Source organism: Capra hircus, chromosome 6, assembly GCF_001704415.2.
Source record: "Capra hircus breed San Clemente chromosome 6, ASM170441v1, whole genome shotgun sequence".
NCBI lineage: Eukaryota > Metazoa > Chordata > Mammalia > Artiodactyla > Bovidae > Capra > Capra hircus.
In genome coordinates this window covers 98,522,343-98,537,803 of record NC_030813.1, presented here as the reverse complement: position 1 = coordinate 98,537,803, position 15,461 = coordinate 98,522,343, and the positions used below count along the sequence as shown (strand labels likewise).

The window sequence follows — 15,461 nt, the reverse complement described above, 5'->3', positions numbered from 1 at the left end:
TTTACAAGTCAGCTAGAAAAACTTGAAGGAGTAAATGGTACCATTGACATCTGCAGGATCCTAGGGCATCAGCCTTAAAGCTATTGTACATGTCTGTTTTCTTATTTGATTTGCATAACAGTCCTGGAAGGTGGCAACACAGGTGTCTTAGATTCATCTTTCTATTTATTAATTGTTTAATTGGAGGATAATTTCTTTATAATGTGCTGGTTTTCACTGTACAAGAATGCAAATAAATCATAATTTTATATATGTGTGTATATATATATATCCACTCTCTTTTGAACCTCCCTCTCTCCTCCCATCCCACCCCTCTAGGTCATCACAAGACACCAGGCTTGACTCTCCATTTTTCAAATGTTTTTGTTGTTCAGTGGCTAGGTTGTTTCCTGTTCTTTGTGACCCCGTGAACTGCAGCACACCAGGCCTCCCTGTCCCTCACTATCTCCTGGAGTTTGCTCAAACTCATGTCCATTGAGTCAGTGATGCCATCCAACCATCTCATCCTCTGTCGTCCCTTTCTCCTCCTGCCCTCAATCTTTCCCAGCATCAGGATCTTTTCTAATGAGCTGGTTCTTTGCATCAGGTGGCCAAAGTACTGAAGTTTCAGCTTTGGCATCAGTCCTTCCAATGAATATTCAGGGTAGATTTGCTTTCTCATTTTTCACACAGGGACGTTCAAATTAAGGTATGCTTGTGGGATTTGCTGGAGGTCACACTGTCTTGTTATTCTAAAGAATCCTATACAAATCCTGGCTCTTAACCTGCTTGCTTTCTATCCACCCACCCACCTCCCCTCATAGAATCGTGCTAAAGTTATGCCTCTTTTGAAAGCATTTAATTGATTCTTCTCTGTAAAATCTTAAGTCTCCAGTGTAAAATCTTAAGCAGAGAAACAAAAGCTGTTTGCCTATTAAATCTGCTTTATCTCAGTTCAAGGGCTTCCCTGTGGCTCAGCTGGTAAAGAATCCACCTGCAATGTGGGAGACCTGGGAGGAAGGGTTGACGTTATATATATCTAGTGAATTGAAAAATAACTTTCTTATTATGAAAAATTTCAAAGTAAAGGGAAAAATATGTGAAGCCCTAATCTTGTTTAATCCATAATCCTACCTGTCCCTCACCTCCCACTTACTGGATTACTTCCAAGCAAACCTCAGGTATATCATTTTATCTGTAAGTATTTCAGTATGTTTCTCCTTTGGAAAAACATAACACAATATAATTATCACACTTTAAAATATTGACAATAACTTCTTAATATCATTAAATATTTAGTCAGTGTTTCACATTTTCCTTACTGTCTCAACTGTCTTTAGCAGTTGGTTTATTCACATCAGAATCCAAACAAGGTCCATATATTGCATATATTATGTCTCTTTTTTAAGCATTTATTATATCTCTTAAGCCTGTTAATCTTTAACTTCTCCCTCCCTCTCTTTTTTTTTTTTTTGTCCCTTGGAATTGATTAATTAAACAAACCAGGTAATTTGTTCTATAATGTTTTCTACATTCTGCATTTTACTAAGGTTTCAGAGGCAGTCCTGTTCCACAGATAGAAGTCTTCATCTTTCAAACTTGGCTCTGTATGTGTATATGTGTATGTGAGTGTGTATCTAAAATTTTTGCTTTGAGTTTTGAATTCTTGGATGACAGACAACACAGAATATTTAAACTGCCTCTGAGCAATCAGTTATATTCTTGAGATCTACCTCCTAGCAGACATAGCCCTCTGAATCATGGAAATATAGTCCTCTGGTGATGAACAGCAGCAACAAGATCCTGCCCTCAGATTCACGGTGGCAACACAGACCAAAAGATGAATCCTTTTTGAATACCTCCAGGATAACAATCACACTGTTTGTAGGATAGCTATTTGTTTGACACTGTTTTTGTTAAAAAGTAGTAAAGATCTATTTTGTCCCTCCCCTCTCCAATCACTCCAACTAGGATTATTGGCTCTCTCTTCTGTTCAAGAAACTGGTGGGCAACAAAGTGTTAATAGCAAGTGTGAAAGGTCCAGACAGACACAAACTGCGAGTATATCTTCATTGCACAAACATCAACCAGTAAGTGTGTAACACACCCTTTACCAATCAAGTTTTAATAAGTAAGCACACAACTTCCTACTCTAACACCCTGCTGTCTTCTATTTATACAGTGGATCTAACGTGTCTCATTGTCCTTTATTTGTTTTCATTCTCATAGTGATATGGTGCCAGAGTCAAGCTAAAAAAAAAAAAAGAGGTTAAATGTAGGCATTTACAGTCCAGCAAAGATTTGTACAATGATTTGATTAACATAATACACAATAAAAATATATCCTGAATTTAAATAAAGAATAGTACAAATGTAAGCACATAAAACAGATTTCATATGCATGATTAATCAATTGAATGACTATGGATGAATATAAATATGAATTCATATGAGTGAATAATTATGTGACTATACTTATCATTTTGAATCATATCTGATTAATTTAATAAAGAAGAAAAATTAAAAGGTGACTGATAACAACTCTCATGTTTTCAGAAGTTTTAACCCAGTTTCTGGAATTGAGAGGCCATAGAGATTTTTATAGTATAGTACTCTGGCTTTAGGTAGCAAAAAATATTCCTAAGTTTGAAATTTTTCTCTTCTTAGTTTCAGTTTGTCTTTCCTGATAGAATAATACTAAAATATTAATTTAAGCTACAAAGGCTATCCACGGTTTCCTATTTCACTGAGTGGGAACTCTGTTTTTGGTGAGTGGCCCCATTAGGACTGGTAGGGAATGACTTAGGTGGATAAATTCTGTAAAATGTTGGTAGATTTAACTTTCTTATTTGTGTTGGTCTTTTCATAAGGTTAGAAAAAGTCTTGGTTTATATGGTTTATAATATGAATTCATATGAGCCCACAAAATTTTCCTTTTATCATTTAGCTTTCCTAAGTTTGAACATGTATGAGCTGACTGACTTCCTCACAAGTCAGTCTGGCAAAGCAGCAAAGATTGCAAAGTGCTAAAGCCCAGGAAATGGTTGTATAAAGAGCAATATTTTTATCACATTTTCAAAACAGGACCACATCAGCTGTCTGATACTATCATAACTGGAAGACGCAAAGAGGGTGCAGCATCACTAAAAATACTAAATACATTTGGTATTATCCGTGATTATATTGTAACCAACTACTTAATTGCTTAAATTAAATAAACACTCTTATTGAGTTCATGTATTTGCTTTCAGCCCTAGGTATAAAGAAGGAGATTTAACTCTCTATGCCTTAAACCTCCATAATGTCACCAAGCACTTGAAGTTACCACATCACTTTTTTAACAATCGAGTGGATAAATACCTCGTAAAACCTTCAGGACCCGATGGCTTACTTTCTAAGTGAGTAATTTTCTTGGTTCATTTCCAACTTTCACCCAAAGTTAATTTTATTGGTATTTGCCAGAATATTGTGTGTTGACAGGGAGCAAAAGAAAAAAATCAACTATTTCAAGTTCTAACAATTCTTAATATTCAGGAAGTTATATGCGAATACACACCAATACAGGTGTAACTCATTTGGAGAATCAAAGCAGAAGGATGGGAAGACAAATGGCAGTTATCTTACAGAAATGTTTTCATTTCAAGACAACTTGATGTATATCAGGATCCACTCAATGCATTTAGATTGTTTGCTCCAAAAAAATAATCCTTGGTAATACAGTCACTAAAGCAAAAATACCTGTATGTAATTGCTATATAAAGGCATAGGAGTTGCTATAAAATATCATGTGTCATGGATGTGATTCTCTTACAGTATCAGAATAGTTTTTTATTGGTTAGAGTGAAGAAAAAGGGTGGTCAGAAATGTGCCTTTAGGTGAATTATTTAAAGTTGGTTCTTAAACATTTTACTTCTAAAAGCCCATGATTGAATATGTCTTAAAAAGCTTATATTCAACAGAATACCCAAGGGACTTCCCCGGTGGTCCAATGGTTAGCAGTCCATGCTCCCAATGCAAGGCACCTGGGTTTAATTCCCGGTCAGGCAACTAGATCCCATCTGCTGCAACTAAAGTTTGCATGTCATAACAAAGACTGAAGACCCTGCATGCGCAAATAAGGTGCAGCCAAATAAATAAATAGTCTTCTAAAACCAGACTACCCAAGAATGAGTTAGGCATGACAAATATTTCTGTCCAGCATGTGCTGGAAGGGTCTCTTTTCTTCATGGCTATTCTCATACTATGTGTGTGTGTGCTCAGTTGCTCAGTTGTGTCTTACTCTTTGCCACTCCATGGGCTCTGGCCCGCCAAGCTCCTCTGTCCATGGGATTATCTCGGCAAGAGTACTGGAGTGGGTTGCCAGTTCCTCTTCTAGTGGATCTCCCATCTCTGCAAATGCTCTATGAGTGATGTTTTCAGTGACAGCATCAGAACCTGAAAAAGTGCCATAAACATGCTTTCTCCAAAGTCCTATCCCCATGCTGCGAAGTCGCTTCAGTCGTGTCCGACTCTGTGCGACCCCATAGACGGCAGCCCACCAGGCTCCTCCGTCCCTGGGATTCTCCAGGCAAGAACACTGGAGTGGGTTGCCATTTCCTTCTCCAGTGCATGAAAGTGAAAAGTGAAAGTGAAGTCGCTCAGTCGTGTCCGACTTTTCACAACTCCATTGACTGCAGCCCACCAGGCTCCTCCGTCCATGGGATATTCCAGGCAAGAGTACTGGAGTGGGGTGCCACTGCCTTCTCCGCCTATCCCCACAGACAAACATTATTAACAATGAGTATCACTCCATGATTTTTTTCCTGTCCTTTATTTTACTATATATAACTGTAATCATACAACTTCTAATAGGAGAAATTGAAGGAGAACCCACAAGTTTTCCCAAGTATCTTTCCATTTATAGTCTTTGTAGACATCTTAATGGGCTGCATGTTTTATAAAATACCATGGTTTGCTTACTCATTTTCCTACTGTTTTCTCCCATACTTTTTCCCCCGTTATAAATAATGTATATTTGAATAACAGATACTTCTCTCTTTGGGGATTTTGACACTCTTTAAAGCTCTTAGCATATTTGTGTCTGGCGCCAAGAAGGGAAAAACTCTGAAGTAACCGAATAACAGTTGTAGAGTTAGATGTATCTTAAGAGGGACTTCGCTGGTGGTCCAGCGGTTGAGACTCTGTGCTCCCGATGCAGGTGTCACAGGGTCGATCCCTGGTTGGGGAACTAAGATCCTGAGTGGCACAGCAAAGAGCAAAGTCTTCGAGATCATTTTCGTTTAGCCTTAGACGGGTATCTAGGGCCATTCAGCCCTGTTTGTTTCCTCTCTGTTGGATCTCACAGCCTCTGCTGGTGACTGTTCTCTGTGGCAAGGAGAAGGTGCCTTTGGACCTTTCATCTGCTGCTCTTAGTTCTATTCTCTGGAGCAGAGGATGGAATCTGCACTTCATGCCTGCGGACAAGTGGGTTTAGAGGATTTTTTTTTCTTCTTTTTCTGGTAGGGGAGAGTAGCATACACTCAGTGTTAATTTTTATTTCCAATTAGGTGTCAATGTTGTAAAAATTGACAAGTATTAAAATATCTGGATTTCTAGCTTTCCTTTGAAAATAGGTGCTCTGGCATCTCTGGGGTGTTTTCCCAATTCGATGGAGCTGAACTGGGATTATTCACTTTAGACAACTCATCTAGCTCTCTGTTCCCCTTAGTCCCTATGTGACCCTGCTGTCATAGGCCTGTCCTACTGCTGGTACATCACTTCCTTGACCCCGAGGGCATTTGAGTTTGCTACTCTTAATCTGAAACAACACAGAATGCTCTGTTTTCTCCAGAATAACTCTCAAATATTTGAGGGACAATTGGACTGTCTTCTCTCCAGGCTCAATATGCCCAGTTTTTTCAGTGATTCTTCTCTATGCTTTTTTACCAGACCCTGTTGCATTCTGATCATATATTTCATGCTTTATACTTGGAAAACTGGTGAAATTGTGGACATTGTTGTATAACCCTAAGTTCTTTTTGATGACTATATATTACTTATATTTTTCTCTCTTTAAAATGTTGCAAAAGTATCCCAGATACGTTTAATGAATGCACAGTTTGCGCACATGCTCATGCTAACAGCCTCAGGGGTTAAATAATGATTACCTTTAAAAAGTTAGCTTTCACTTAGATAACTTGTATAGTGCCCATATAAGGTCCTGTATCATAAGTATTTAATAAATATTTGAATTGAATATACGTTAACATAAAAGCAGTATTTTATAGTTATCTCAGATGAATTTTGCCCACCTTCTCCAATTCTACCAAATCTGTTGCTTGCTAATTCCTTCCAGCTCTATTTGGTCTGAAACTTGACAAGCATGTCTTCTATTTCTTGTCACCATATTATTAACTTAGAAATAGGAAATAAGACACTACCTCCAAATAAAACCCTACCCTTATTGGCCCGCCCAATAAGGAAATATTCCGCATGCTTTAAGCTTACACTCAGTATAGGGATAACACCCTTTAGCTATATTCATAGCTGATTAAACAGTGTAGACAGGTAGATTAGATATTATCTTGCCCATGTTTCATCATCTTAACCCAGAGCAGCATTAATTTACAGTGATCAGACTTACCTTTAAACCCTGTGACCTCTCTCAAAGACTTTCTGAAATGTTTTTGTGCACTTCTGTCACAGTCCTCAATCTCTTGCAGAAGAGCTCTAACTATCACCATATAGAGATGTTGTCAAGACCTATTTTTGTTTGCGGTTTCCTGATGGTGGTCGTGGCGTTTCCTCCTCCACCCCTTGCAGGAAGTGCTGTGATCTAGGTGCTGAGACAAAGCTTGGGTGCATGTGAGCTGAGTGTAACTGCAATGCAGGCTTGTTAGCCTTCAGCACAATTATGGTTATCTTATTACATCTTTAGGTACAGAGCCCACAACTGGGCATTTAAACAAGGAATAATGGAAACTAATTTCTCTGCTGACTGATACTTAGTAAGGATAGAGTGTGAGAGCTCTTTAAAAATGAAAACTTTATAACAATGCTAAACTGGAAACAAACAAGTGTCTAACACTAGGCAATTTAGTAAATAAAATGCTGGTACAATGGAATCTTGTGCAGTCATTAGAATGATGCAGTGGATGAATGTTTAATGGTGTGAGCAAATGTTAGGATATGTTAAGGGGGAAAGAATCAAGTTTTAAGAGACTATATACTGTATGCTCATTTTTGTCCATATGGAAATATGTATGTTCATACATACATAAAAAAGAGATGAAGAAATATACATCAAAATCTTAAAAATGGTCATGAGATAGTTTGCTTCTGTTATATTTATTTATCTACATAATAAGGATGATGATAGATAATACTTTTACATGCTTACTATGTACAAGGCACTGTTATAAGTATTCTACATATAATATATGTATTACATGTATGACATAAACTCTGGCATTAATTAAATTTTCAACAATATAAAACTTCTCTTTATAAAAATTTTATAACATAAAAACCATTTAAGAAAAAGATAAAAGAGATAAAAATATCATTTAGAATTATGGAAGTATCAATAAAACTAAAAGTAGACTAAAGCTTTTCTTCCTAAGCTCTTACTTATATAAGATTTGTTGCCATAAGAATATATTGCTATGTTTAGTTGCTTCAGTCGTGTCCGACTTTTTGTGACCTCATAGATTGTAGCCCACCAGGCCCCACTGTGCATGGGGATTCTCCAGGCAAGAACACTGGAGTGGATTGCCATACCCTCCTCCAGGGGATCTTCCCAACCCAGGGATGGAACATTGCATCCCTGGGTTGCAACCTCCCACATTGCAGGCAGATTCTTTACTGTCTGAGCCACCAGGGAAGCCCAAGTATATATTAATTTGATTTCAATAATAATAAATACACATAACACTTGTCCTTGATTTTTTTCTATTTTTGACTCCGTTTTTAATTTAAATTTTAATAGTGAGACACAAAGAAAACAATTATTTTTTTAAATCCATGGTTTAGCTAAAGAAAATCATTTTTCTTCACCACAGCAATATATATTCTACCAAAGTAGCTTAACAGATTAAGAAAATGAATACATACCTCCTGGGAGACGGGGAGTAAGAGGGTTTACAGACATAGTTACAAGTGGGAAATTGATGATCATTTTGTATGTTAAATTCATGCAACTCATATTCCATCCTATATATTTGCTTCATATCTAGATGTTTACAATTACTTACCATTCCCCCCAAAAATGCCACAAATCCAGAAGTATGTTATCTTCATCCTTTTTACACCTCCGTCATCTTGCCTAGTATGGATTGTATGTGCTTCATTTTCTGTAAAGGGCCGGAGAGTAAATATCTGGGAGCTTTGCAGACCGTATGGTTTCTGTCACAACTGTTCAGCTCTACCAGTGTAGCTTAAAGGTCATCTCGGTCAAATACCTACCTGACACAATGTTCAAATACAAGTTACATGATATAAACTGCCACAGGAAAAAAATTGGGGCCTTAAAAAGTTCTCAGGACTTTTATAGAGTAGATGGAAGATGTACAGCTTGGCTAACCTGGATGCATCTTTCCCCTTTGCAGATCTGTCCAGCTCAATGACCAAATTCTGAAGATGGTGGACGAACAAACCCTGCCAGCTTTGATAGGAAAACCTCTCCTCCCAAGAAGTTCACTGGGCATGCCACCTTTCTCATACGGATTTTTTGTGATAAGAAATGCCAAAGTTGCTGCTTGTATCTGAAAGTGAAAGACATGTACTAGCCTGGAGATTGAATTTTTGAGTGTATTGATAAGAGGAAAGCAAAATTCAAACTATAGGAAGGCGAGCAGATGTATTACAGACCCAATGGGTGGGAGATTTCGAGTCCTTGGGAGACTCAGTATGAGATTTAGCACAGAATTTTGTTCTAAGTGGACCCCTGCTAATAAGGCCAAACACCATGGTTATATGTTTACATGTAGTATTTTAAAGTTATTAAAAATGTACATAATATAATACAGCCAGGAGCCAAGTATGTGAAGGATATATTATTAGTTTCAAGAAAGTATTTAGTTGTTTTTATTTAAAATAAAACAGTTACTAGGAAACTGTCAGATTCTTCCCTTATATGCTATCTCTACTGACTGCTATAGAAAAAGTTTGCTATCACAAGCTCCAAATCGTCTATGAAAGAGAAACAATCTCTTTGCATCTTAACGGAGAGCTGAGTTCAGTTGCTGTTTCCCTTCCCTTTGTTCTGTTTGTCTTTGTCAGTAATACCATGTGAGAAGACAGATGGCTAGATGTGATAGTATTTTTTAAAAAGATTAATGACAATTCAGAGGGAAGGGATTATATACACTTCAAATGAAATAAAAAATGACTGCAAATGAAATTGATTTACCAGGAGGAGAAAATTTAACTCCATACATTACAACCATCTGTTCATGTTTATCTCTGTTAATCACGTAGTCGCGTCCGACTCTGTGTAACCCCATGGACTGTATGTAACCCACCAGGCTCCTCTGGCCATGGAATTCTCCAGGCAAGAATACTGGAGTGGTTGCCATTACCTTCTCCAGAGGATCTTCCCGACCCAGGGATTGAACCCAGGTCTCTCTCATTGCAGGCAGATTCTCTACTGTCAAAGCCACCAGAAAAGCCCCATGCTTACCTTTAATTTACCTTAAATTCTTGCTTTAGTTGGCTGCAAGTAACAGAAAACCCTGATTCCTGTGGCTTGAACCACCAGACATTCGCAATCCCACATAATGAGAAGTTCAAGTTGGGTGAGCTCCACTGCTGAAAATGTCACCAAAGAAACAGGTTGCTTGTATCTCTCTGCTCTGTCACCAGCTTCATTCTCAAGCTGGAGGCATGATGTCTGTAGCTATTCCATGGGCCCATTCAGACCTGGAAGTAGCCAGAGAAAGATGAGCCACTTTTTCTGTCTTCTTCATAGACTTTTGAACGTCTCAGAGGTTCTCTCACCAAACCTCTCTTCCTGTGTCCTTGTGTCATATTGGCCAAGAGAGGGTTGCATAGCCACTGTCTCCAACTGCCAACATCAGTGAGATTCCTCCAGTTGTCTCCTAATGATCTTTTGGAATGAAGGGTGTTGAGAAGTCTGTGACATTGACCACTACAGCTCCCTGCTTTTATCAGTAACAGAATGTATTATTTTCTCCTGTATCTTAATTCTACTGCTAACTGCTGCTAACTCGCTTCAGTCGTGTCCGACTCTGTGCGACCCCATAGATGACGGCAGCCCACCAGGCTCCCCCATCCCTGGGATTTTCCAGGCAAGAACACTGGAGTGGGTTGCCATTTCCTTCTCCAGTGCATGAAAGTGAAAAGTGAATGTGAAGTCGCTCAGTCGTGTCCGACTCCTAGCGACCCCATGGACTGCAGCCTGTAATTATATTTATGCCTGTTATGAATATTGTCTCATTTAAGTACGTTTATAAGGAGCTAAAGCTGGTACCTAAAGTTTGGATGCTTTAATATCTTTAAATTTTATATGTCAGTGGTTTTTATATTTTCACATTTGAAATAAACTAATTTTTGTAACCTAATGTTACAATGATTATTCTTTTAATAAAGCGTAAGCCTACAGATCCCTTGTTTCCTTCACCACTTTGTTTACACCCTAACCTTTGTTTGTCCTTTCAGCCTTCCCTACACCAAGAGTTGACCTTGAAGAAAAGAGAGCATCAGGCACAAACATAATTCCCTCCCTCATCATGGAGATCGGATCATGATCAAAGTTCAATCCAGTCTATTTTTCTTCTCCCTGTCCCTTCTGCCACTTAATAAATTCAAGGCCCAATTTTTCACTGGTATTGTTATAATCTCCTAATTGGTCTCTTTGACTTTGCTTAAAATTCTTAAAAGTTTTAATGGGCTTAAATGGGCTTAAAATGTGCTTAAAAATTAAAATGGCTCTCCATTCCCTTAGCAGATAGGCCCTTCCAGAACAGCACGGGCTGTTTTCTTTGGCCTCAATTCTTGCTGCTTACCCCATGAATTCTGTTCTCCCGCCCACACGCTGGTTGAACAATCTGGACAAACAGCCTCCTTCACCTTTTGCTTCTGGACCTTTAGTGCTGCTCCTTCCGCTCTGCATCTGGACTCTTCTAACTGTCCTCTCTATGCGACAAACTTTTATGTTTATTAAGACCCAAGTTCTTCCCTGGTGGTCAAGTGGCTAAGACTCCAAGCTCCCAGTGCAGAGGGCCCAGCTTCGATCCCTGGTCAGGGAACTAGACCCCACATGCTGCAACTAAAGATCCCACGTGCGTGCTAAGTTGTTTCAGGGTCGTTCATGTCCACCTCTGTGCGACCCTATGGTCTATAGCCTACCAGGCTCTTCTGTCCATGGATTTCCCAGGCAAGAACACTGGAGTGGGTTGCCATTCCATCCTCCAGGGGATCTTCCCCACCCAGGGACTGAACCCGAGTCTTTCATGCCTCCTGCATTGGCAGGCAGATTCTTTACCACTAGTGCCACCTGGGAAGCCCCAAAGATCCCACACATCACAGCAAAGATGGAAGATCCCCCATGCTGCAGCTAACACCTGGCACATCAAATAAAAAAATATTAAAAAAAGGAAAAAGACCCAGCTCAAACAGCAGTTTCAATGCCTTCCCCATCATCTGAGTAGCTTTAGTCATATTTCTTTCCTCCTATAGCAGTTTAGACATTTATTTTTGTACGGTTGATGATAGTCCACTAGTTTTTAAATTAGTTCTTAGGTTACTTTATCAAACGCAACTTACATGTTTATTTACATTCCCATAGACCTTGCAAAGGACACTAACAAGGCTAGTTTACCTGAAACTGCAGCGCAACAAACTTAATAAGGCAAATCTGCATATTTAACAAAATATTTCTAAACATACCTTAAAAAATTTAAAACACAATTAAAAAAAAATTCTTATACATCTAAAAAAATCACACAAAAATTTAGTAGATCAAGTTCCCTAAGCATTTAAACACCTTAAAAACAACATTAATTACAAAACCTATATAAACACAATTTGTACGAAAATGTCATTTTCTCACGCCAAAGTTACAAATTTACTATCCTAGCCGGAGTTAACAGAATTACCAGTTCAGGGCCTCTATACCAAGTACGGTAACCATTAGCATTTGATTAGAGAATCTAGAAACAGGATATAGAACCACTAGTGTGCTGGGTTCAACCCCTTCCTATGCTTAGGTAGCAGAAAAGTCTGAGATAAGGACTTGGGGTCCAGTAGTTTATTTGGGATCTCAGGAAGCAGGCATGAGAGATCAGGGAGAGTGAGATGGAGGAAAAGGAGAAGCCAGTATTGAAGTTTGTTATTGAATTTGCTGCAATAGGCAATGAGAGTTCAGTTCCACCAGTACCACTGAGAAACAGGGATGCCTTTCATAATTTTTCTCTTATTATTCTCACGTTTCTTAGCAGGTATCATTTCATACTCACTTTATTGTCAATTATAATTTTCACAAAGAACATCTGCTTCACATAAAATAGTTTTAAGGCCAAACTGAAAGCGGTTAGGAACTCTCTTCAGAGAGGAGCCAAGGGAAAGACATACAAAGAAAGTGTGGAAACAGGAAAAAAGAAATTATCTGGCTATCATTTGAAACTTAGTTTGGCTATTTGTGACTGGTTATCCTTAGTATTTTGATCGCCTAACCCTGAGGTAATTACCAATTAAATGACTGAGCAGGTATGCATTTAGACCACCACAGCACAGAATCACATCAGTCTAATAACTTCCTTGTTGAATTAATGTAATAGAACACATGGAGGAGGAGGGTTGTGTGATCAGGAGGTATTCCCTGGCAATGCTGACCCTTGGCCTAAACATCATACTTGTCCCCCAGAAACCCTATGAAGACCCACATCCTCAAAGAGTACCCTTATCCTAGGGTCAGTGCATACTCAGAAGCTCTCTGTTGTCCTCCACTGAATCAGGGTTGCAAGAACGCCTATCCCTCTGTAGCAGATCCCAGCTGGCAAACTATTGTAACATTTATAACTGGAGGTGGGTGGGGTGAGGGGGATAGGTAGGAAAAGTCCACCTTGGATGGCTAGACCAGCAAAGGCAGCCACTTTAGAATGTACCTCATCCCCAGAGGCAGGCGTATGACCCTTTACCTGAAGTGCTTATCTGTCTCAGTCTATTTGTTTTGGCTGCAAATGAATTGCAGTCTCTAGATTGCTATTTATCACTGCCCTCCAGTTATGTGTCTTTAACAGTGAGCTCATCTGTTTCCAGCTTCTGAAAGAGTAAGTTGCATAGCCAGCTGGAACAAGTACGCTTCAGCACGCTACACTGCTCTCTCGTCCTTGGAGCATGTCTTTTATTTTCACAGAAAATGTCCTAAGCTAAGTCTAGTGACCTGACTACAAACACTTGCCTGTTTGTTTCTTTAAGGAAGGAAGAAGTTTATGCAGGTTAAGTTTCTATTAGGACTAGAATGGCTATATCTTTTAAGTCCCCTTCTGACTTCTATATACATGCTAAGTCACTTCAGTCGTGTCCGACTCTGTGCGACCCCATAGACGCAGCCCACCAGGCTCCCCCGACCCTGGGATTCTCCAGGCAAGAACACTGGAGTGGGTTTATAACATTTATATATGGAACACATATTTATGAATATTTATATAATATTGTCATATAACAAAAAGATTTGATCTTTGCCCCCAGTTCTTGGCACAAAGTTCCTGAAATCCTTAGAATTTCCTGAGTGGTAAGAGTGTCTTATCTCATTCGTAAGGAACCCCCTTTGAGCACAGCAGAATTTATACTAAAGAGGGGACTTTTAGAAGTGACTGTGTTAATCGCTCAGTTGTGTCTGACTCTATGTGACCCTATGGAGTGTATGTAGCCAGGCTCCTCTGTCCATAGAATTCTCCAGGCAAGAATACTGGAGTGGGACGTCCTGCAGGATAGAGGCTAGCAGCAAGAAGAACCAACCACCTGTTAGTGAGTTGGAACTTTTACTCCCACTCAGACCTCCAGAGGGGGCAGAAGGACAAAAGACTGAGTTCAGTCATCAACGGCTAGTGATTTTGTCAATCATTCCGATATAATGAGGCCTCCAAAAAACCCCAAAGGAACAGGGTTCAAGGGCTTCAGGGTTGGGAACACATGGTGGTGACAGGAGAGTGGTATCTGTCTAGAGAGAGTGGAAGCTCTGTGCTTGCCCTGTTCATCTCTTCCATCTGTCTGTTTCATAGTTATGTTCTTTTATTAAGAAAAAAAAGCAAAACTGATAATTGGTAAGTGAAATGTTTTCCTAAGTTCTCTGAGCCACTCTAGTAAATTAATCTGGATGGCAACTGCATGCATCCTCAGTCATGTCTGACTCTTTGCAACCCCATGGACTGCAACCCACCAGGCTCCTCTGTCCGTGGGATTTTCCAGGCAAGAATACTGGAGTGGGTTGCCATTTCCCACTCGGGGAGATCTTCCTGACCCAGGGATCAAACCTGTGTCTCTTGAGTCTCCTGCGTTGGCAGGTGGGTTCTTTTACCACTGTGCCACCTGGGAGCAAAATTTATCACCCCAAAATATGTCTCTTTGGCATGAAGATTACTGTAGACTGGTTGTTTTCTAAAAAAACAAATGGATCAGGAAGAGTTTTTATCTCCTTCCCTCTTCAATTGCCTACAAACTGGAGAAAGAGGATTTGTTCCAGGAAGGGAGCTATCACCATAGATAAGTACAATACAATGTGAGCTAGGTTTGGTAGACAGGGAGGAACCTAGCAAAATCTGTTTGTTAAAATTCTCTGTCTGGGGAATTCCCTGGCAGTCAAGGGGTTAGGACTTCAGCTTCCACTGCAGGGGCCACAGGTTCAATCCCTGGCCAGGGAACTAAGATCCCACAAGCCATGCAGCATGACCAAAATAAAATAAAAATAAATAAATAAAACTTCATTTAAAAAACATTTGATAAAAAAATGAAATTCTGTGTCCTATTATTTCTATATGGCCCAGCAAATATTTGTTTACCAAACATTTGCTCTTCTTGTTCCCTCTGTGAAATTTCTTTCTCTTTAAAGTCCCAGACCCCTATCCCTTTCTCTTTAGTCCAGGAGATCATATATACCTCATTTTACCTGTCTCTGGGGGCTCTCATGTTAGGATTCCTCCTACAAATGTAATTAAATTTCACTTTCTCTTATTAATCTGTCTCATGTCAATTAAGTCTGAGACTAGTCAAAAGAACTTAGAGAGGCAGAGGAAAACTTTTTCCTCCCCCACAAGGATAGCTCAGAAGCACAGGTAACAATCCAGACTTTTGATGGGCTTTGCTGGTGGCTCAGAAGGTAAAGAATCCACCTGCACTGAAGGAGACCTGTGTTCAATACCTGGGTTGGGAATATCCCCTGGAGAAGGAAATGGCAACCCACTCCAGTATTCTTCCCTAGAGAATTCCATGGAAGGAGGAGCCTGGTGGGCTACAGTCCATGGGGTCCCAAAGAGTCAGACACA

General features: G+C 39.4%; 1 protein-coding gene across 1 annotated transcript in view; it reads left to right on the top strand.

The window, feature by feature from the left end:
* Positions 1-8,748, top strand: part of HPSE (heparanase) — a 49,131-nt gene extending 40,383 nt beyond the window's left edge. The window contains exons 10-12 of the mRNA XM_013964763.2: positions 1,951-2,069; positions 3,231-3,377; positions 8,565-8,748. Coding sequence (XP_013820217.2) covers positions 1,951-2,069; positions 3,231-3,377; positions 8,565-8,724 — 426 coding nt within the window. The 3' untranslated portion in view covers positions 8,725-8,748. The remainder of the gene's footprint in view (positions 1-1,950; positions 2,070-3,230; positions 3,378-8,564) is intronic.